General features: G+C 40.8%; 1 protein-coding gene across 4 annotated transcripts in view; it reads right to left on the minus strand.

The window, feature by feature from the left end:
* The window catches only part of LOC138964883 (muscle calcium channel subunit alpha-1-like), a 123759-nt gene that overhangs the window by 45134 nt on the left and 54813 nt on the right, over positions 1-23812 (minus strand). For 3 of the 4 annotated variants that reach the window (XM_070336949.1, XM_070336950.1, XM_070336947.1), the window contains exons 24-33: positions 23676-23759; positions 10468-10590; positions 9474-9539; positions 8708-8799; positions 7303-7471; positions 6703-6830; positions 6315-6411; positions 5399-5603; positions 1979-2109; positions 1354-1464 (exon numbers count right to left, since the gene is read on the minus strand). In XM_070336949.1, coding sequence (XP_070193050.1) covers positions 1354-1464; positions 1979-2109; positions 5399-5603; positions 6315-6411; positions 6703-6830; positions 7303-7471; positions 8708-8799; positions 9474-9539; positions 10468-10590; positions 23676-23759 — 1206 coding nt within the window. The remainder of the gene's footprint in view (positions 1-1353; positions 1465-1978; positions 2110-5398; positions 5604-6314; positions 6412-6702; positions 6831-7302; positions 7472-8707; positions 8800-9473; positions 9540-10467; positions 10591-23675; positions 23760-23812) is intronic. The other variant, XM_070336948.1, reaches the window with a different exon arrangement.

Consider the following 23812-nt stretch of genomic DNA (forward strand, 5'->3'; position numbering starts at 1 on the left):
TACCCTAAACCCGAGGCAAGAGTACTTTCCCAAAAAGTTGAGTGTATTTTTAAAAAAGTTGGTGTACTTTGCAAGCAAAGCCATATATATGGGCTAGGGAAAATGTACGCGTGGGTGCAAACGTGTTTGTGTAAGAATAGCATGTCTTGTGAACACCTTCAGAATTTAACTCCTTTCAATACAACAGGGATAAAACAATTTTATTTACCTGTCAGTTTATAGCATTATAACCAGTGTCTTCCAAACAGATTGATAATGAAAAGATGAAGTTCGTGAAATAACATCTGCGGTTGACAGTGGCAAGTTCATTTTTACAATCATCTCAGAAAACATTGCTTCAGCACGGACTACAGCCTTTTCTTCTGGCAGGATTTGCTTTGCGGGAATGAACTTCATAATTCCTTGGCAGCTTTCAGCGGATTTCTTTGCAGCAACCTTGTACAGGTGAGTTTTGGAAATGCAGTGTCGTTCGATGTCATATTTCCCAGCATGGGCAACGGAGAAATCTGATTTACAATACTTGCAGTGTGCATGACTTTTTCCCATAGTAGACTCCACAATTCCTGGCTCTTTCTTATATTTCTCCAAGAAAATCTGCTGCTTCTGCTGTTTAGACTTGGTACAGTCATCCAAAACTGACACATCAGTTTTACCGCTTCATTTTGCCACGATTGTCCAGACAATCGCACGTGCCAACAACTGAACAAGGTTTCCACAGCTGAAGACTCGCTGTCATGGTTATCTCCCTTCGACCGAAACCGGTATCAGTTGTACCATCCCGTAATCAGCACACCAACACCGGAAAACGTATTCTAGACTTTTTCTTATGCGTATTTTGTGCGTGTGTCGCGTATTTGCGTACCGATAATAATTTGGCGTACAAAATACGCCCAAATCGTACTGGTAAACAGGTCTGATAAACACTATTTCATAATTAAAATAATCAGTTTTGGCCTTCTCCTGAAAAGCTGTCTAGAATGAGTTCCGCCAAAATTCCATGACCACGCAGTGTTACTTCTTCTTCTTCTTCTGCGTTCGTGGGCTGAAACTCCCACGTACACTCGTGTTTTTTGCACGAATGGAATTTTACGTGTATGACCGTTTTTTACCCCGCCATTTAGGCAGCCATACGCCGTTTTCGGAGGAACGCAGTGTTACAGTGGTTAAAGTTTTCTATCCCCCTGACAGACATAGGATTCTAAAATCTCCACCATTACTAAAAATAAAAATTAGCGAACTAAGCATTTGTTTATACCTACTTCTTAGTGCTGATTTTGACTAAGGAAAACACAAGCCCTTTAGCTGGTCCTAGGAAATAAAAAATAAAAAATTCAAATTTGTGTCAAAATGTACCCTGTGCATGGGTTCCTCAATCTCCTTGTCCATGAACTCCTCCTCGTCCAGGTTTCCAGAGATAGCACGGCGGATCTCGGGGCCAAGGTCGTGCACCGCCCGCAGGCCAGCCTGCATATAGACATGTCACATTACTACACACATCTTTTCTTAGCTTGGTCATACCTACTGTCAGGGACAAACATGTCGTGAGTAATCACTACATTCACCTGTCAGGTGTCAGTCAAATAGAAAAATCGCACCAAAAAGTTGGTTGAAAAAACAGCGCACACAGGTTAAACTGGCCTCTTATGTGGCTCGCCCGATAATAGGATGTCGGATCTCGTAATGAGACAGTATAATTCTGAAATTCTTTGAAGTTCTTTTGTAAAACATGGCCAAATCTGCATCCAAAACCACACTGATAAGATACGCATGATTTGCATGCCTTTCTTGAAGAGAGTCACAGTACAGTTGAGTTCATTGTGGCTGGTTCACAGACGTGCAAACGACCTACATCACGGACTACACATCAAACCGAACATCTGATCAATTTTGATCGACTGTGAGCTCTAAATTTACAACGCTAAAGTTCCACATTACCGAAGAAGAAATGATACTTATTTTCCTTGAGCATGTTTTCTACCTGCAGGGCGTTGGTGTGTTCCTGACCCTTCTGGATCTTCTGCATGGTCTCCTTGCGCTTCTTGAAGCGGCGGAAGTAGTCCTGGATGAGGAAGGTGGCGTAGAACTTTCCCACCGTAACGTCGTCGTCCCCTGCAAGGCCCCACCCCAAACCAAACAGCCGGTCAGATCACTGGCAACATACGGGCTAAATGGGGGTTGTGGAGATGGGTGTGTGTGGTGTTGGGCAGTATTTGGGAAGTGCCCTGCAGTTAAATGTGAGCCCGAAGTCGACTTTGCGAAGACTCCGAGAAGTCTTTTACCAAAGATTCAGTGCTAAAGCTTCATGTGGCCAGCTTCGTGAAGTATACTTCGCGTAGTCGACTTCGCCCACTTAAGGCCAGGCTTAACACAGCACACAGTACATTCCTGGACACATTCACTGTGAGGGATGTCGCTTGGTGTCCGCCAGTTGGTGAACATCAAAACTTATTTAAAAAAATTGTGCCCAAAACATTGCTGCCATTTTCCCCCGAACTGCTTTTTACAGTGGGGTAAAAATGATGCCAAGGACTGCAGAAGACCTTAAAAAAATGCTGAATATTTTCCAGCCATTTGCCAAACAAAATAGATCCTGGCAACATCTGCATTCAATAAAGGTTGGTCGTTAGCAAATGTTTTACTGTACTTCTTTACGGTTTATTGCTATGAAAGACAAACATGGAATTTTAGCCTTACAGAACATTTCTTTCTGTGCCAAGAATCTACAGTGGCTCTTAGGAGTTTCAAATTTCTCAGCAAACAATATACAAAACCTTACACAAAACTTCTGAACATACACAAAAGGTCCAGCAATAGAAAGTGAAAAACACATCATACAAAACCACAAATTCACAAAGTATGGAGTTTCAGAGTGACAGACAGACAGGCAGTCTCACATATAGACAAAAAGATGAACAAAACAGGAAAAGAGAGAGAATACACAGTCAGATTGAAAAGAGACAAGAGAATAAATGAAAAAATAATTTAAAGTAAGACAGATCAGAAAGCGACACAAGAACAGCACATCCAAAATCCACACACAAAACAGGATCAATTCATGCGTTACAGCACAGCAAACAGCTCACAAACTTTGGAAAACCACACCAACACACGAGGACAAACTGATGAACTACTGTGCACAAACAGTCAGACAAAAACGTGTCAAAACCAAATCAAACAAAGTACCGTACTTTCACAACTATAAGGCGCACATTTTCCCCTTAACATTTACCCCTGCGCCCTATTGACCGGTATGGCCTTGTGTATGGCCAAAGAAGAGTGCAGCTGTACCCACATCGCTATACAAAGAAAGGGAAAAGTCCCTCTCTAGTGATATGCATGTTTTAGCTTCTATGAGCTGGACAAAGTTTCCTCTGAGACATCAAAAGCATGGGTGTCGTAGTTAAAACTCAGGTCAGTGTCTGTTAACTAGGGCAGGCAGCTGGTCTCAGCTGAAAATATGGTCATTGACCTGAGGTCACAAGGTCAAACAGCTCTGAGAATGCAGACTCTTTAATCTCACAGCAGATAAGGTATTTCCACTCTGTATACTTGTTTTGACTTGCAGCCAATACACTGGAAGCGCCTATTGTGTGGATTGTTCTCACTTTCAACTTAAAAGTGGGGGTTGCGCCTTTCACAACAAAGCGCCTTATAGTCCTGAAAATACCATAGGTTACATTTCTTAAATCTGCTGCGAGTAAAAAGGGGGGGGGGGGGGGGGATAAAAATTGTGTGAAAACTGTGGAGGCTTTGGAAACAAAGAAACAGAAGGAAAGAGATGAGAATAAAGAGGAAGAGGAAAAGAGAGAGAGAGAGAAAACGTTACCCGTTTCATCCTTATTGGATAGGTTGGGAGCTGTCTGGCTCTTCTGTCATCTCTTCCTATCACTTATCCTGTTTTTGTTTTGTGTTTTTGTTTTGAGGTGTGAGTTTGGTCTGTCTTTTTGGTTTGCAGAGATGTGATAGCATTTGATTTTCTGACAATGAATTTGCTCCTTCTTTTTACATTTCTTTTGACACTCAAGTTTTAAAAGTAGCGCCATGCAATTATTTTGCAAATAGGTTGAAGTTCTATTCATCCAAGAAGAAAATCAGAGCAACACTAAATAAAATGTAGTTGTTCACATTACCCATATTATTAACTCTCATAATCTTCCCCTTTCAGTTCATTACTCAGCAGATGTTTTAGTGTTTTGAAGAGTTAGACGTTTCTGATTGTTTGCACAAAAACACACTCTGTGATAACTTTCAGCTTTATTTTTATCCCTCAGAAACAAACCGGCTGCCCTCTTCTTTTTGGGTTCAACATTGTTCTTAATTTTACCATGTCAAAAATCTCCTAGCTTCTACAAATGATTAATCAAAGGTGAGCTGGGTTACAAAAACCCGCAGCCTTTAAATTTCGCGTCAATATTCTTCTTGATCTATTCATGACTATAAGCTCTAAAATTCTGCTCCTAAAAATGATTAATCAAAAGTGCGCTAGCTAGCTAGGTTATAAAAAGCTATGCTGTGGTTTACTACGTGATAGTAAAAAAAAAAGTCTCAAAAACCAAAACCAAAAATGCCTAGAGAAAACCAAGAACTGAAGTGATAAAATCGGTGCATCCAGTCATCTAGGAGGTTGCCGCCCGTCCTGCAGCTGTGCGTGCGGTGCCAGTGAGGTGCAGAACACGTTGTCAGGAGGAGGAGGAGGGGAGGAGGGGAGGACTTCTTGGACGAGAAGAGCTGGTCCACTTTCTAGGTCATCACGCCATACAGGGAGATGGGGGTTTGGGCAAGTGCTGGGGGGGGGGGGGGGGGGGGAGGGAGGGGGATCAAAACGAGGATGGGTAGAGAGCGGCCTGGCGTAGGGTGGGGGACAGTAAAGCCTGTCCTTAATTGACCTGGAAGTTGACTACGCAAACACTTCCACAAAGTCTTTTTACCGAAAAACTCAGTGCTAAAGCTCTGTGCGGCCAGCTTCGCAAAGTATACTTCACGTAGTCGACTCAGCCCAGTTTTGATTGGACAAAGTCGACTTCGCGTAGCTCACTTCGCGAAGCTTCTGGAGCGAAAATTCGTCCCTTAATTGAAATACTTTCAGCATTGCTTCGTGAAGTCCAAGGGAATGCACTCTGCTCTTTCGAGTGTTATTTCTACGTCCATCTTGAATCAAAAAGCACTCTTATGACAAAAAGAACAACTTCGTCGCAGAGCTACGGTGTAGCTTCGCATGTCAAAACTTGGAAAGCGAAGTAGGGTACAAAGTACTTAGCCGTTGCTGCGTTTTTTTGTGGTATAATGACTTCGCGAAGCTTCGCCAAGTCGACTTCGTGCTCAATGAAAGATAGGCTTGGGGCCAGAGGGGAGGGGAGGAGAAGGATGGACGGCAACCCATGCGGGGAGCACTACTTACTACCTGCAGGGGGGACCACTTGGTCCAGAAGCTTGGGGCTGGTGCGTTTCCAGATCTTCTTGATGACGGCCCGCAGCTCCTCGTTGGCCTGGTCGATGTTGCCCTCCGTCTTGATCTTCAGCGAGGTTCGAACCAGGGCGAAGAGCGTGGCGTTGAACATCACCGTGCCGTCGCTGTTCAGGGGCATGTTCATGCTCACCAGCCGCTGCAACCAGCAGATAAAATGTCATCAATTCCTAAGCCATCCAGTGAAGGCAAAGCTGTGCAAACTTATCTTCTTCATATACTGTACTACAGTCGAAAGATAGACAAATGAGAAGACAAGGCCGCTGTAACCTGCAGATAAAATGTCATGCCAGCCATCTTTAAGTCAAAGCTGTGGAAATGAATCATCTTGACATGCTGTACTGGAGAGGAAGAAAAGACAAATGAGGAGACAAGGCCGCTGTAACCAGCACATAACTTATCACTTCCAGCCATCCAGTGAAGGCAAAGCTGTGCAAACTAATCTTCTTTGGAAGGATAGACAAATGAGAAGACAATGCATCCAATATTGAGAACAAAAGTTGACTGTCCTGCTAAAACTCGCAGCCACTGAGAGGTGAAAACCCATATCTATGGTATGCATGCATACTGTTCAGCCTCCCCATGGTGAACACCCTGATGACCAGCCAAAAGTGTCCCTTCATCGTGGGTGGCATGTCATTACAGGAATCTTCAATTAAAGATAATAGACAAGGAGACCTTCTTCTTTTTCTGTGTTCCTGTCCGACAAGGAGACAACAGAAGGTGTCCTTTCATGGAGGTGTCCTTTCACCAGAGGGTCCTTGCATCCCAGGTAGCACTGTACTGTACACCAAGCTGTACTCTACATGTTATGGTCAATGCATGAAGCCAAGCGCTGTGTAGGACTCACCTTGCAGGCCACTCTGTGGGGACACAGTTTACCAAAGCCGAGGGGCGGGGAGATTTTACGCAGCAGGGTCACCACGTCCAGATGTTTGATGCGCCCTCTGTTGACAACACAACAAGCATGTTACAAGGGCAACCATGAACACAAATCAATTTGACTGTCATCCTCATAGAAAGTGTTATATGCTGCCAATGTGGCAGGGGAAGAATCCATGTGGCAATCAATTATGGACTTTTTCTCAAACGGGAAATCAGTAAAGAACCGGAAAATGAGCACCCCTGCACACAATTTGTAAATTCTAAAACAGTTCAAGTCTGCAACTAAGTCAGCAGGCAATGGCAAGTTCATGAGGGTCAGCTACAATCTCTTGGGGTGACAGTGTGCGACTCACTTGGCTTCAGGGTCATACTCGGACCACAGTCGCACAAACTCGTCCAGGTGGTGGGGCCCCAGGATGGACCAATCACGCGTCAGGTAGTCAAAGTTGTCCATGATGACCGCCACAAACAAGTTGATGATCTGCAAAAGGTCATCAAACTTTACTGTAGCGTGGATTAATAATGATAGGTTAAAGTTATATCTGAAGTTGATTCAAGCTTGCATGAAGCAGTGGTGTACTATACTAATAAGTCAGTTTGGATGAGAAACTGCAATCACTTTCTAAATGGTATGACAAACAGATGACCTCTCCTTTCAATGACGCACGCACGCAGGTACGCACATACACATACACACACAACTGACACATGTACACGCATGCAGGTACACATACATGACACACATGTACCATGAAGGAGGTGATCGAGGATATAGAAAGAGATGGAGACTTCTCTCATCTCTAATTCTGTAAACTGAACACACACACACACAGACACGCACACAGACACGCACACACACACACACACACACACACACAAGACATGACACATACACACACACAGACAAGACACACACACAGACCCCCACACAAATGAACACATGCGACACCCACCAAGAAGGAGCAGAGGATGTAGAAGGAGATAAAGTAGATGAAGGCAAACTGGGTTCCACAGCTGGCTGTGGGGTCGGTGGCGTAGGTGTCGGACAGTTCGTCGCACATCACCTCTGGAGCGTGTCTACAAGACAACATGACCTCCTGCCACGCTTCACCCGTCGCTGACCTGAACAACACATTGCAGACCTGATTACCACTAAAATTTCCTGGTGTACAAATGAGGCTAAAAATGTGTACAATTAGAATTTTAAGGTGTACAATTCATTCTTGCGGTACACACTGTGCAGACACACACACATCACACACACACTGCCGATGACAGGGACATGTTCGCCGCAATGAACTGGCACAGGATTGCTTCTGATCTCGTGATCGTGGTCTTTAAGCTGCTGTCTTCACTTTCTTTAGCGTCGGACTTTGATTTGAAAAACCCGGCAACTGACGAGGAACCTGCCGCGGCTGCATTTTCTTTGTGGCGTTTGCCTTTCGCATGTCTGTCGATGTCATAACTTCCACCGTGGCTGATCGAAACGTCCGTTCTGCAAAGTTTGCAGAAGGCGTGGTGTTTTCCCTTCATCGACGAAGTGACGAAAGGAAAGTCTTTGCAGTAACTCGGCTTGAAAACCTGATTGTACTTCCGAAGCTCTTTACTGTCCCCTTCATCTTCTGAATCGGTTTCGTGAGCTCGCTTTTCGCGTGTAGCCATCTTGGACAGTTTAAAAGAAACACCGCAATGCGCATGCGCAACTCGATAGGCGGATGACGTACCAAACCGATGCTGATGTACGGTTGCCTCCCTTTCGTGATTTAGGCACGGATACGAAAAGAACAAACACAAAAAACCGCGTACGATTGATTTTTTTTTTGGCGTATGATTTTAATGTCTGGCGTATAATCGTACAGCGGTCTTCAATTTCGTAAGATTGTACGCAAATTTCGTACAGTAACCAGGTCTGACATTGTAATCTCAACTCAGTAGCTGATCGTTTGGCAGGTGATGATAAGTGTTGTTTTACGCCCTCACAGTAAAATCATTCAGAACACGTTCTCGGGTGTGACCCTGACTTTAGATGGTTAACGTTTGGCAGCTTTCATCTACAGCCAAGCTGTACAAGCCCTGCCTGATCCTTACACATATTCAAGAGGAGAAAATTATGAACAAATATCACAAAGTAGTTTATGCAAAGTAGTGCACAAACACACTCACATGGACAAGCATGCATGTGCACTACCAGACAGACCGACAGACAGACCGACAGGCACACACATAGATGCCAACAAAGCTGCCTCAGAGATATCAAGATAATAGAGACAGTTCTTACACACACACACACCATTCACATGTTCTGCTGAAGACTATGGAATGCTTCATCGACTATGGGTAGCTCTATAGCCAACTCACCGAAACAATACCAGGACTGCGTGAGGAAATGTCTGGAAGTTGTTATTTCGGTGGATATGTGAGTCACTGTCCATCCTGATCTTGCCAAACACCTGTAAACCACAAACATTGCCCATCAGAGATGCAAGACGCAAATGGTTTATTTCATTAGGCCATTGCCCCTTATGAAGGGGTGTGAACAAAAGAGTTGTATAAAATACCATTGCACTCAACATGTGAAACAATAAGAACATACTTATTGAACAATACTATCCATACACACTGCACGACAATTAACTAAGAGGTTGAGTTACTGCTTCTCTTAGCTGAATTTTTTTTATACAAATACATCGACACGCTTCTAACATCTTCTTGTGATGAGGATAAGCCATCAATAAGGCGAAAGAGGCTTGGGGTTTTACAATATTTAAGTGGACAATTTTTTGGTGTTAAATTGTTTTAAATTGAGTGTGTGTGTGTGTGTGTGTGTGTGTGTGTGTGTGTGTGTGTGTGTGTGTGTGTGTGTGTGTGTGTGTCTGTGTGTGTGCATGTTCGTGTCTCTGAGTGTATGCATGCTTCTGTGCATGCATAAGTGCACGCAAGTGTGTGTGTGTCTGTGGGTGCAAGCATGTGCGAATGTGCATGTGTGGCGTCATCCGAGTAAGCACATACCAATTCACATACAATTCAAAAGTCAATACAACCATCCTATGTGCGAATAACTATTTCGAATAATGTTCATTCCTAGAAAGAAGAAAACTTGAGTACATGGTTATTTCTCTCTAACCTGCATTCCGATTACTGCATAGATGAAGAAAAGCATCACTATCAGCAACGCTACATATGGAAGAGCCTGCACACCCAAAAAAGAACCAGTCAATTTACACAGTCAATTTATACAGATTTAATTTGCAACAAATTCAACAGACATACTTCTTCTTCCGGTTGGTAGCCAAAGTCCACAGTTTTTGTTCTTTGCATTTTTTACATTTACCCTGATCTACCAACTGTAACCTACCAACGAAGTAAACATTATGAAACAGATCTCTAACAGTGCAAAGGAACAAGTAGTTATAAAAGCAAACATAGAACGTAAAGAACAATTGCTTGATGAGCTCTCTTAGAATAATGCATATTTACAGTATGGACTGAGCTGACATGTCTGGTGTACTAAACAAAATAATTTAAAAAACAACCAAAAACACCAATAACAACTGACTACTACAACCTTCCAGCAGACAAATCTATAAGTTTCCTTTATGAATGTTTCAGACCCTGGCAAGTTGGATAAGAATCATATTTAGACAAAAAAGCAGGACAGTTCATTCACATTGCAGATGTGGCCTCACCAACTTCTGAGCGACTTCTAGCCAACAAAAGTTGGTTGTGAATCAAACACAACAACAAGGTTTACTCCATCTTTTAACCCTTTTTTGTTGTTGTTCTGTGCTGTTTTTGCTATTGGTTTTTGCTTTTCTTTCTATTTGTTTGTTTGTGATCCCGAAGAAGCCTCCAGAGGTGAAAACTTGACTTTTTGCGTGTGTGTGCTGTCCTTGCATTGCTGAGCACAGATTTCTTTTGTTTAACAACAACAACACAGCCCTGAAAGTCCAACAAAAATGGTGTACTCGCCTTTGGCTAGTGATTCTGAAAATGTACTAGCCATCTATTAGCCAAACCAACAATTTGTTTCAGCAACTTTACTCGCATTTGGCGAGTAGATGAACATTTGTACTTGCCAGTTACAGGTTTCTTCTCGCCATGGCGAGTAAATTACTTACCTGGAATGACTTGATGAAGGTCCAGAGAAGGGTACGGATGCCCTCCCCACGGCTGAGAAGCTTGACCAGACGCATCACGCGGAACAGTCGGAAGAAGTTGATGCTGATGATGGACTTGCCCGGCTACACAAATCACAAGTACAAAAAAATGTTTTGCTCAGAAAATTCACAGATTACTTTGTATACTATACTCTTTGTATACTATATTCTTATCACTGTCTCTACCACCGTGGTGCTTCAAACGTTTTGAGAGTGAGATGAAAAGCTGTCACGACGGAACAAAGAGCTCTAGCATTTAATCATATGCTCATGCAACCCATTTGCAGAAATGTTAGTGTGGATTGTGAGAGTGATAATTAATGCAACAGGTTGTGTTACAAACAACAACATTAAGAACCCGCCCACTGATACGTGCATTACTCAACGACGCCATTTTCGGAGCCTACTGCATTATGGTTGGTACAAATTCATTTCTACGAGCTAATTGCAGAACAGGCTGTGAGACAAGAGGTTATACATTTTATGTGATTTCTGCTGTGTCCAATATTCTGGTAAACTATTACAGACAGTTAATGAGTTATAATAACTTTCGTGTTAACAACAGAGTGTGAAATTTGACAAATACGAACCTGTAAGTGTAACACATAATTGTGGTCTACCATACACACATGTTAAGTTCTAACTCACCACTACACCACAAGATGTAACCACTCAACACCTAATATCTCATGCTGATGACACAGTCAACTCCTTTTTTCTTTCGCTCACTTAAAATCATCTCTTTCCTACAGTTAAACAAATTTACTACATGTACACTGTCTATGTGCCTATATATGCATTCCATGACAATTTGACTATCCTTTTCTTGTGCTAATTACGCAAGATGATATTATTAAATACTCACTAGATGCTAGTCACTAAACAATATAGAACTACAAATAGTTTCACTGTCATACAACCACATAATATATTCTGTTAATATCTCCTGTACACAATAGCCAGTACAATGGAAAGTTTATGATGGTCTGGAAATATATATATATATATAAGGGAAAAGAAGGGCATCATAACTTATGGCAGGTTAATGTTTCATCGAAAGAGATGTCAGGTTTACAAATTGCTTAACACATGATAATTATATGTAGCTTTTAAAACTTGAGATGTTAAGGCATTGGTATTTACTTCTTCCTTGGTTTTGTGCTAAAAGGGGTCACTGTTTTCGCTAAGTTCACTCCAACCTCCCAACAAACCCATAGCATGGTCTAGTTCTAATAATGCTTAACTCTTACCAGTTCGGGGGTTTTAGGGCATATTTTACAGTGCTGTTGGTGCCTACTTGCCGAGTGGCTATCTGGGGTCATATTCTAAATGAAATATAGAAAGTTATATATCAAATGAAAGGAAAATGAATAAGCTTTTCATATTTGCAAAGAGAATTGTGCTATCTTTAAAGGTAAACATTTTTATGGGGGTGACAACATGATTTTTGTTGAAATTTGTACGCCCATTTTTTGGAACACGTAACAAACACAAAGAAGAAATTTTTTTTGTGTTCAGTTTATTTTAGATATGCTGCTAACTAGTCTGTTTGGGCATTCATTTTACATAACATAGCAAAGTTTTATAGAGTTTTGCTGATAAACAAAAAAGTTATTGTCACCTGAATACCCCCACCCAAATTTCAAAGTTGGACGTTTCATGCCTTCTGTTTACGGTATCCTGACTGACCCTATTTTTTCGCGCGACCCTAGACTTTTGTTTGGCATTTGGTAAAAAAAAAAATTTGGAAAAAAAAAAAAAATTGAAAAAAAAAAATTTGGAAAAAAAAAAAATTTGAAAAAAAAAAAAACAAGTCGCGTAAGGCGAAAATACAATATTTAGTCAAGTAGCTGCCATTTTTCAACAAGACCGTATACTCGTAGCATCGTCAGTCCACCGCTCATGGCAAAGGCAGTGAAATTGACAAGAAGAGCGGGGTAGTAGTTGCGCTAAGAAGGATAGCACGCTTTTCTGTACCTCTCTTTGTTTTAACTTTGTGAGCGTGTTTTTAATCCAAACATATCATATCTATATGTTTTTGGAATCAGGAACCGACAAGGAATAAGATGAAAGTGTTTTTAAATTGATTTGGACAATTTAATTTTGATAATAATTTTTATATATTTAATTTTCAGAGCTTGTTTTTAATCCGAATATAACATATTTATATGTTTTTGGAATCAGCAAATGATGGAGAATAAGATAAACGTAAATTTGGATCGTTTTATAAATTTTTATTTTTTTTTACAATTGTCAGATTTTTAATGACCAAAGTCATTAATTAATTTTTAAGCCACCAAGCTGAAATGCAATACCGAACCCCGGGCTTCGTCGAAGATTACTTGACCAAAATTTCAACCAATTTGGTTGAAAAATGAGGGCGTGACAGTGCCGCCTCAACTTTCACGAAAAGCCGGATATGACGTCATCAGAGACATTTATCAAAAAAATGAAAAAAACGTTCGGGGATTTCATACCCAGGAACTCTCATGTCAAATTTCATAAAGATCGGTCCAGTAGTTTAGTCTGAATCGCTCTACACACACACACACACACACACGCACGCACATACACCACGACCCTCGTTTCGATTCCCCCTCGATGTTAAAATATTTAGTCAAAACTTGACTAAATATAAAAAGGGGCTTTGTTTTTTGGGAAAATAACTTAAAAATATATTTTGGGGAAATAAAAAAAAATAAAAAAAAGTCCCGACCTACCGACCCTATTTTTTTGGCCTATGTTACCGTTAACAGACCTTTTTTTTTTTTTGCCTAATAATGCATTTCTATAACTAACTTATAACAAAAACCCAGCTTGTTTCAGTCATAAAGTGTGTCTTAAATATGAGTTTATCCACTGTCCGACCCATCCAATGTAAAAAAAAAAAATTAAAACAAAATTATAATTAGATAATTGGTCAGTGGAAAACTACAGGGGGGGCATCGTAAGCTTGCTTACGATGGGCAAGGGAGCGAACTGGTAAGAGTTAATGTGCAAAGGCCTGTCGCCTCAGTGCTAAAAAAAACACCTGATAATCAGCTCCAAAGATTCTGTCCCTGGAGAAGAAATCATGATGTATCGATCTTTCAATCAACTGGATTTTGTGTTCTATAATCTTTCTAACTACAGGGACTAAAACTGACGTTCACAGCTAAACTGTCAGGGCGCGTACATTTTTCACGCACCCTCACTCTAATCTGATCGTCCGGACAAAGAATGACAGTCATGCAACTCACGATGTATGATTTATGGGGTATAGGGCTAGATTGGGGAGATTGGAACATTGATATAATGGTAAGCTGAGATACGCTCACAACACCTCAAAGGGCTCTGTATATGCATTTATATGCATGGTAACAAGTACACTGACCTGTAAAGATACAGAGATATTGGATAGTCCGAGTTACCAGGCCGGGAACGGGGAACTTTGGAGTGGAGGGGAGAAGATAAGGATTATAAGCGAAGGGACCGTGATCTAAAGAAATGGAACTTAAAGGTTCCCGTTTGGCTGTTTTTTGTCAACTTTGGCTGAGCTGTTTTCCTAATTTGAAACAATATTATACTTGGGAGGGACAGAAAATGATTTGGGGGGTGGGTGCTTTTAAGGTTAGTTGCTTTGGTAAGAGGGGGAACACAAACTCCCTTTCCCTATACTTAAAACAATATCATACTTGGGAAGGAAAGAAAATGGTTTCTGGGGGTGAGGGGGGTTGAGGTTAGTGACTTAATATCAAGAGGAGAACACAAAATCCCTTTCCCTATACTTAGAACAATATCATACTTTGGACAGACATGAAATATTGGCTTGGTCCCATTTTTATGCATGCACTAAGGAATGCGGTTCAGGAACTAGACAAAAAAGAAATGTTTTTAAATGTGTGCATGTGCATGCATAAAAGTTCAAAAACTTCTACAGTATTCATCAATCCCACAATGCTGTACACCTACAGTAAAGTACTAGTTTACCAGCAATGATACGACCGGTCCTTTGAAATACTTCTTATGGTATAACTGTGAAATCTCCCCCCCCCCCCCCCCCCCTAAAAAATACCTCTACTATTTACCTAAATGTTGAAGTAAAGTAATCGCTACATGCACACATCAAAATTCATTTCTTTAAAAGTATCCATCAGGAGGGAGTCTGCATGACGTTATCTTGGCTACATGGCGACGATAATGAGGTGATGACAGGATGACTGACGTTATCTTGGCTACATGGCGACGATAATGAGATGATGACAGGATGACTGACGTTATCTTGGCTACATGGCGACCATAATGAGGTGATGACAGACGTTATCTTGGCTACATGGCGACGATAATGAGGTGATGACAGGATGACTGACGTTATCTTGGCTACATGGCGACGATAATGAGGTGATGACAGCTAGGATGACTGACGTTATCTTGGCTACATGGCGACGATAATGAGGTGATGACAGGATGACTGACGTTATCTTGGCTACATGGCGACGATAATGAGGTGATGACAGGATGACTGACGTTATCTTGGCTACATGGCGACGATAATGAGGTGATGACAGGATGACTGACGAAGGTACCCTTAGCCACGCACGTCACGACGGACGGACATTTTGGACAGAAGTCTATAGTGGACGGGCCGCTACTGGACTGACGTACGACGCCACAACCACAACCGACTGAACAAACCTCTCTGGGAACCATGGTGAAATCCAAGCCTTGCTTTAGATGTCAACATTTATAAACCATTAGATAAATCAGTTCAAGGATTGCTTTAGGTCAACATTTTTAAATCATTTGATAAATCAGTTCAAGGCTAGCTTTAGAGGTCAACATATATAAACCATTAGATAAATCAGTTCAAGAATTGCTTTAGAGGTCAACATTTATAAATCAGATAAATCAGTTCAAGGATAGCTTTAAAGGTCAATGCAACATTTATAAAATCATTAAATAAATCAGTTCAAAGCTTGCCTTAAAGGTCAACAGAAATCATTAAAGAGATCAGTTAATTGTCAAACAGAATATCTGGGGGTGTGTAGATAATAAATAGGGCATCATCAGGCTTCGATTTGTCTCCCGAGGGGTGTTTTGCTCTCTGCCAATGACAATTAGTCATATTGGTCAACGAATCTAAAATGTTAATAATTATGTTCAACTTCACTACCATTAATCATTCTTTATGTCTATATATAATCTACATTATTCATCCTTATATTAGTGCTGTTAAAAACCTGACAGACATGAAACGCTACGTTCTAATGAACGTGAGGCAAAATTGTTAGCTTTAAGTACACCAATATGGGACTTCTGAAATAACTTTACTCTGAACCTTAAAACTACCTGTATAATAAATAAACACATAAACACAAAATTCTATATCAGTGAGACACACCTGTCAGTGTATAGTATATGTTTTTCACACTGCAATACCTAAGTTATAACATAATATATCATATACAACATAATTGCAATTGCAACACAATATGGCAAGAGTATATATATATGCATATCAATATTATAATACCCTTGGTTCAAACATAACGACAGCATACAATACAAACAGGCAAGCACATGGTTGTACTTGGTCCCAATAAGCATACAAGTTGATGATAGTGAATACACAGTCAGTAAGAAATCTCAGTCAAAAATAAATCTCACCATCTTATTACTAAAAAATAAGTATCAATACTTTTTCAACAAAAATTAAAATTCACACCTTCTGTTCCTTAACAAGTGTCATGTGTGTATTTGTCAAAGCTTGTTTGCTATTAAAAAATGTTTAATAACAAAATGATGGACTTATCAAAATACCTTACATTACCATTTGTCCTGTATCAACTTTCTGTCACATAATAATACTAAATACTCTCAATGCTGCAAAATCAAGTTTCTGTTGTTTAAGAATAGAACCATCGAAAACAGGCAACATCGGAAACTATAACTGCCTATTTTCTCCTGCCATAACTTGAAATTTGTTTGTCATGCCACAACTAAATCTTCCCTGCAAAGTTTGGCAGGATTAAAAAAAGTAATAAGAAAGTTCTTGGCTGTTCTGTTCACTGACAGAGAAAGGAAGACACAATTATATGCGATTACAAATAATATATGTGCAAACAAGGACGCAGCTTATATGTTCATTCTCCCTGCTACAGGAATCTGGAAAAGAAACTTTATGCACAGTGTATAGAAAGCTAAAGCACTATAGGAGCAGAAGGATATTCTTCATGCTGCACTATATGACTACTATATACGCCCAGCCCTATAGTGGTCCTTACATTACGCAGGTAAACCTCTTTATAACTGTTCACAACTGAAAGGTCATTGACTTTGAAACGATGACACAATGTAAACCTGACAATTTGCCACAACATTCAGAAGGGAAAGAGTTACAAAGAGGTTTACCTGCAGAATATCTTTCTTACGACCGTGCAGCTTGTTTCTACAAAGCCTAATCATATTGTAGCCAGTGCCAGGTCATTGGTTATGTCTACATTGTGCCTACATGTGGTCAAAGCCTGTGATATATACTGCCTGAGAGATATATTGCCTGTGTGATATAGTCTGATGAGGACAAAAACCAACAAGCCTACAGTTTCAACTCTATCTTAATCAAATAAAGCAGATGCTACAGAATAGGACACTGCTCTAAAATGCAGCACCATGCAGATTCTGTAAGCACCAGCCATTACCTCCACCCAGCTAAAACTACTACAAACATCTGAAGCCTGATACATCCCTCGTTTCAAAATGAACCCCTCCCACTAGGCGCGGATCAGCCACCCATACATTCCAAATCCATACACAGTTCTGCATGCAACACTGACATGTACCGTACACCCAACCACGTACGCCACACAGCCACAGAGACACGCACACAAAACAAGAGCGGAGACAGCGAAGAAACAACATCAGTCTGCCACTTGAAACACAGGAGGCAGCAGAATGATTATCTCAGAAACCACAAAGGATCCGTCCAACTTGAAGAAACAATACAACAGCCACAGTACTGTAACACGGAGGACTGGAAGACTGCAGAAACCATATATGCACACACACACACACACACACACGAAGAGAGATATCCACCATGCATGCAGGCCCCAACAGCGAGACGAGGTTGCAGATGTCCACAGAGACAAAAAGTTCTGACGAGACCAATAACAAGAGACGACGAAATAATACAGAGGTAACTGTTCAAACAAAGGTCAAGGTCAGAGAGTGCTTCAGCAGTGGTGTAGCCATGCATGCAACAGAACACACTGCAAACTGACGCATGCAAGTTAATTGAGAAGAACAAATTGTTCTTTGGAATGACAAAGCCTCCGGTTTGGTAGATGAGGAATACTTGAGAATGAATAATCAAAAATAGAAGCCATGTTTTCTTTCAGAGAGAAGAAAAAGAAAAAAACCCAATGTACTTCTTTGAATGGGAAGAACGCAGCCATCAAAATGAGAGAGAGAGAGAGAGAGAGAGAGAGAGAGAGAGAGAGAGAGAGAGAGAGAGAGAGAGAGAGAGAGAGAGAGAGAGAGAGAGAGAGAGAGAGAGAGAGAGAGGGAAAGAGAGAGAGAGAAAGGGAAAGAGAGAGAGAGAAAGCGAGACAGAGAGAAAGAGAGAGTCGAGAGAGGAGCAGCACAAGGGGTGGCAACTCCCCCATCCCTGTCCACATTTTCTACTGTTGATTTTCCTGAAAATCTTCCCTTTCCTTTCATATATTTACCACAGCATATTCACAAACATTTCTTTTTATCAACAGACACACAAACAGAAAGAGACAGCCTGCAGCCTGGACATATGGGACAAAACGGCTGTCTTTGAAAAGGATGCACTCTCTTGCAACCCACAGACACATGAACATGAAGTTGACCCCAAGTTATTGTAATCTACTGTCAATAGACAATATGAGGCTGGAGGTCCGTAGCTCTACACACAAATGCAACAATCAGGTTTCCCATCACAAACCAGACTGAAAAAAACCCCGGCGGTCCCCATTCCTTAAATAGCTATGGTTCATCCCCAGAAAAAGAAAACAAGACTTAATGGTCCTATAGCCATGCGCAAATCAAATCATCTTGAAGCAAATGCAGCCTGTTTCCCTATAAGCTGGAGCTACACTCTCCCTATAGCGACTATACTGACCGTCTAACAACCTTCAGTGTGCAACTTCAAATGTACTGCAACTACATTCTCACTTCACAGAGTTGAGCAAATGAGTGCACAATCATCAAAGAGAACACTATAATAAAGATGCTCTATACTTCTAGTGCGGTACGCTATACTAGAGCCCCTGAGGCCCTTATTGGTCAAGCCTGAAAAATGTCCAACAGTTTGCCTACACGTGCTCTGCATAGTTGAGAAAAGTATAGTCTAACTTGTAACAGCTGTACTCTAACAACGACCATGGAAAAGTATAGTCTAACTTGTAACAGCTGTACTCTAACAACGACCATGGAAAAGTATAGTCTAACTTGTAACAGCTGTACTCTAACAACGACCATGGAAAAGTATAGTCTAACTTGTAACAGCTGTACTCTAACAACGACCATGGAAAAGTATAGTCTAACTTGTAACAGCTGTACTCTAACAACGACCATGGAAAATTACTCTGCTATCGGTCTACAGACTTGACTAGACTAAAGCGCACAAGTACAAAGACCTTCGTGGTAAAAAGAACGTCCATGCAAAGCCAGTTCTACTGAATCTTCTTTGCTGCATGAACAACCAGGGACAATTAACGTTCTAGTTCCAGACCCCCCACTCATTGTCCCTGTACTGCCAAGATATATAGAGTATATGATACCGAATGGTATTTAGGTTGTTCAGTTAGGCCAAACAAAAATATATGTTGGTTTCGGGTAACGCGACCAATCATAATAGGGTTGGTAGGTCGGCTTTTTTAAAATTATTTTTTTGGGGGGGGCCTCGATATGGTTTGCAAAATGTGCCAAAGTTTTTTTTGGGGGGATTGTTTTTGAGAAATGAAAAAACAAGTTTTAGGGTCGGCAGAAAAAAATAGGGTTACCCTTAACCAACATTTATTTTTATTTGGCCTGATCATATCCTAATCACTTTTACTTTCTGCGCACCCACACAAAGGAATTCTCTCCCCTTTCACATCCGCCACTCTCAGTCACTCCAAGCATTCAAACGAGCACTTAAAACGCACCTCTTCAAGAAATACAACCCCTGATTTTGTTTTCTCAGTCCATCAGTAGGCTACATGTAGTGTATTTGTTGTTTTAGTGATAATGTGATAATGTATATAAACATCTAGGGCTGTTTTTCAGTATTGTTGATAACATGTTCTGTTTGATTAAGGGTATTCAGCTGGTATTTCCTTGTTTTCACTACCTATTTTATTCATGTTTTTATTACTTAGTTAGTGGAAGAATCTTTTGTAATGTATGTTTGATGGTGTATGCTTTTAATTAAGCGTTGCTGACTATGAATGTAGATGTAAATGCTTGTATAACTGTGTTTTGATTTTAAATGTGTCAAGCGCAAAGAGCATAATTGTAAAGTTATGATGTTGCGCTATATAAATGCTCATTTATTATTATTATTATTAATCATCTCCAAGTAAAGTGTTAAACTGTTTCTTTTTCCCTGCATTTTCTTCTCAGCAAATTGAAGATAAAAATTGCACCCCAAAATCGTTTTTTTTCCTATGGCTTCAATCACCATTTCTGTCATTACAACAATGGTGGGTTTTTAAAAAAAATTGTCAGCTCAATACACTACCACAACCCGGGTCATCACCCTTAATACTGATGTCTGTTCTTGGATCACTCATGCCTGCACAATTTTCAGCTCTTTTCCTGTTTACCCTGATCACTATGCCATCCAATCAAATACATATGTCGTTTCTCGCTTCAGATTTTAATACCTATCCTGCTGCCTTCATTTCATTGAGATTCTGATATATATATCTCGCTTCATCTGGCTGCCTTAATTTCAATGAGATTCTGATCAATATCCCACTCTATCTAGCTGCCTTAGTTTCAATGGGATTCTGATCAATATCCCACTCTATCCAGCTGCCTTAATTTCAACGGGATTCCGATCAATATCCCACTCTATCTAGCTGCTGAAATTTCAACAAACAGCTACAATTAATCTGGCCAAAGGGAGAAATAATGTACAGAAAAAGAGGCAGAAGATCACTAGAAACAGAGAGGAGCGGCAAAAACAAATGGGCAATCAGAAGGCAATTACATACTGAAGCAAATCAACGACAGAATTGAGAGGGAGAAGCCAACTGTGACATCAAACTCAAAACAGACCAGCAAAAAGATGGACTGAACAAGAGAAAGAAAAAGAGCGAGCGAGAGCAAGAAGGCTACAGAGACGGAGGAGATACAAGGAGAGAAATAGGAAGGCCCGGCGATACTCCCGCCCCCTGGTTGCCATGCAAAAGACATACCTGTCATGCTAGTTATAGGCTTTAGAGGCACGAGAGGGAGAGGGGGGGGGGGGGGGGGTGGGGTGGGGCGGAGTGGGCACGAGGGGGGCGGGGGAGGGGGGGAGGATCAGAGGCAGCATGCAGTCAGTTATACAGCGTTGTAGGTGAGATGAAAATCAAACCAACCTCAGTTCTCTGTCAACGCGCAGAGAAGCAAGATTTGACAAAAGAAAAAATCAAAATGCAAAAAATCAGATTAAAAAAGTCTCATTCCTTGGTTTTCAAAACAGATGTTAGGATGACAATGGTGATGAATGCTGGTGGTGGTGGTGGTGGTTGGGGGGAGGGGAGGGGGGAGTTGTCATAGAAACCTGCTAAGTGAAACATACAGGTTAGAGGGAGCAAGAAGAGGTGTGATGAACATGAGGAGAGAAAGAGAAACAGGCAAGGGGTCAACATTAAAACTAGCAGTGAGTGACGTTAGAAATTCACATGCTTAACAATGCATCAACCCTGTGCAATGATGTAAAAAAAAATGTTTTAAAAAGGAAAATAACAGCTGCCAATCAATTCATCAAAAATCCAACAATCAGCAAGCTAAAAAAAACAACAGCTTGCCAGTCAATAAATAATGCTCCCTTCAAACAAACCAAGTGATCAGGAAAAAAAAAGGAGTAAATAATAAGGTTGAACAAAATGAATGAAAGTGATATGCAACTGTGCTTAAAGACCGGGAATGACAACTGTCACAGTGTTTGTCTATTCCAAAGCATGCAACAGTCATGTTGCAAGGTACGTGCTTTACACGTTATCACAGGATTTTGACAACTAAACACCTGCTAGCCTAAACAATACTAAGTCATATGCTGTTAGGACCAATGATACATTCGACTCTTACATTATTATGGGCAGAAAGGAAGCGATTGTTTATATAACGACGACAAAGAAAAAGGGCTTTATTATGTACTTCCTCAAACAGAATATGTTAGGTGCTATTTGGGACCAACATAAGGTAGAAAACTAAGAAGAACATTGGTGGAAAAACAATTCCCGAGGAAAAGCTAAAAATCTTTATGTCAAACCAAACTAACCCCTAATTGTTAAAAATAACACTAACAGTATTAAGTCTTGAATAATTCATGTCATCATAACAGTAAATAAAGTAATGAAAATGAAAACAAAACAAAAAAACAGCCCTACAAATACTCTTGGTCGAACCAAAGAGGATGAAACGAGCCGCATGATTTCAAACAAAAAAGAACTGAAATAAGAAAGCTGCAACACGGTGAGAGTACAGAGTATAGGCATGAGCAATTGAACCAAGATACAGCCTGGCGACAGCTAGCACACCAGCCGTTGGTGCAGCGAGCAGCAGCCATTACCAGCAGCCACTGGAAATAAGACAACAGTGCAGCCAGCAAGCCAACAGCAATGCTATTCATTGCCTTGCCGACTCATATCACTCAAAGCTTTTTCCGTCTTACTCTGTCTGTTGGCAGCCAACGCACATTTGCCACATTTTGAAACACAGGCCACAAAATCCATTGCATCCATCACAGGCCCACACAAGGCGTGCTTGAAAAAATGCAGCCACACATAGTAATAATGCGTAAAGGGGCCTTCCCTTGTCACAAATTCACAGACTCCTGACAAGCAACAAAGAGTATAGTGTAAATCTGGCTCCTTCAATAGAAAAGTTAGCATCTTTCTCAGTTTGCAAAGAAACAAACCTGCTAGAAAATTCTACTTGGGTGTTTCCTTTCCAGGGAAATATAGTTACTATCTTTGAAAGTTTGCAAAGAAACAAAACTGCCGGGGAAATCTAATTGGGTGTGTCCTTTTCAAAGAAAAGTTAGTATCTTTGACGGTTCGCAAAGAAATAAAACTGACAGGGAAATCAACAACTGAAGATAAACTTTGGAGTACGGGAAGGTAAAGGAGAAGATTGCTGTCTCATCCATGAATTCAAGACAAGAGAAGAGAGCAGAGGACAAGTTTGTAGCTCATTCACTTTATAGTCATGCCTCCACTGGCAGAAAAAACAACAGCACATGTAAATATCATACTTACCCAAACAATCACATAAGGTTCAAATCTGACCTCAGTACATTTGCTCACTATTCTTACTTTTAGCAGTAATGTGCTGCAGTTGAACCCCCCACCCCACCCAAATTAATAAAACAATTTCTCTTGTATGAAGGGAGAGTTTTGTTTACTTTAGAATTTTGCAACTTTAACATTTTCCTTTTATCGTCTCTCAGCAGCGACTCCACAAAAGCCAAAACTACAGAAATCATGAATTTCACTTCGTGTCGGAGGCATGAACTTGAGGGCAGATTTTAAAGAAACCACGAAAGACATGTCTAGCTCTACGTACAGAATCAGCAAATGTTCAAACCATAGTATATTAGAAGGGTTCAAAGAAAGGAACAAGGTCGGAAGACTATCTTGGGGGGAAAATAAATGTGTAAAGGAATCCTACGTCACACCGTTTTCACATCCAAAACAACCTGCCAGATGAGGTCAAACGGAACGGAAGAAAAGAAACAGGAAGCCAAGAAATGCGACGGAAGAAAAACACTTCAACAGTCTAAAACCTTGTTGAAAAGCATGCCTCACGTCAGCTGTTAAAGTAAAAAAAAAAAAAAAAAAAAAAAAAAAAAAAAAGAGCACGGCTATGAATATACAAGATAAATATCCACAGCACTCGGTTCAGCTCTGTCTCTAAATGGGAAAGTCAAGATGAAAGAGCGGGAGAAATGAAGCGGGCTGTGAGCTTACATTCACTTCAGCGTAGATGATGTCGATAAAACTGCCCAAGACGATGATGAAGTCAAAGACGTTCCAGGCATCTCCAAAGTAGTTCTGCAACAGCACAACACTTGCTCATGTATGCCAGTGTATCTTAACATGAAAAC

The sequence above is a fragment of the Littorina saxatilis genome, linkage group LG4 (assembly GCF_037325665.1).
Source record: "Littorina saxatilis isolate snail1 linkage group LG4, US_GU_Lsax_2.0, whole genome shotgun sequence".
NCBI lineage: Eukaryota > Metazoa > Mollusca > Gastropoda > Littorinimorpha > Littorinidae > Littorina > Littorina saxatilis.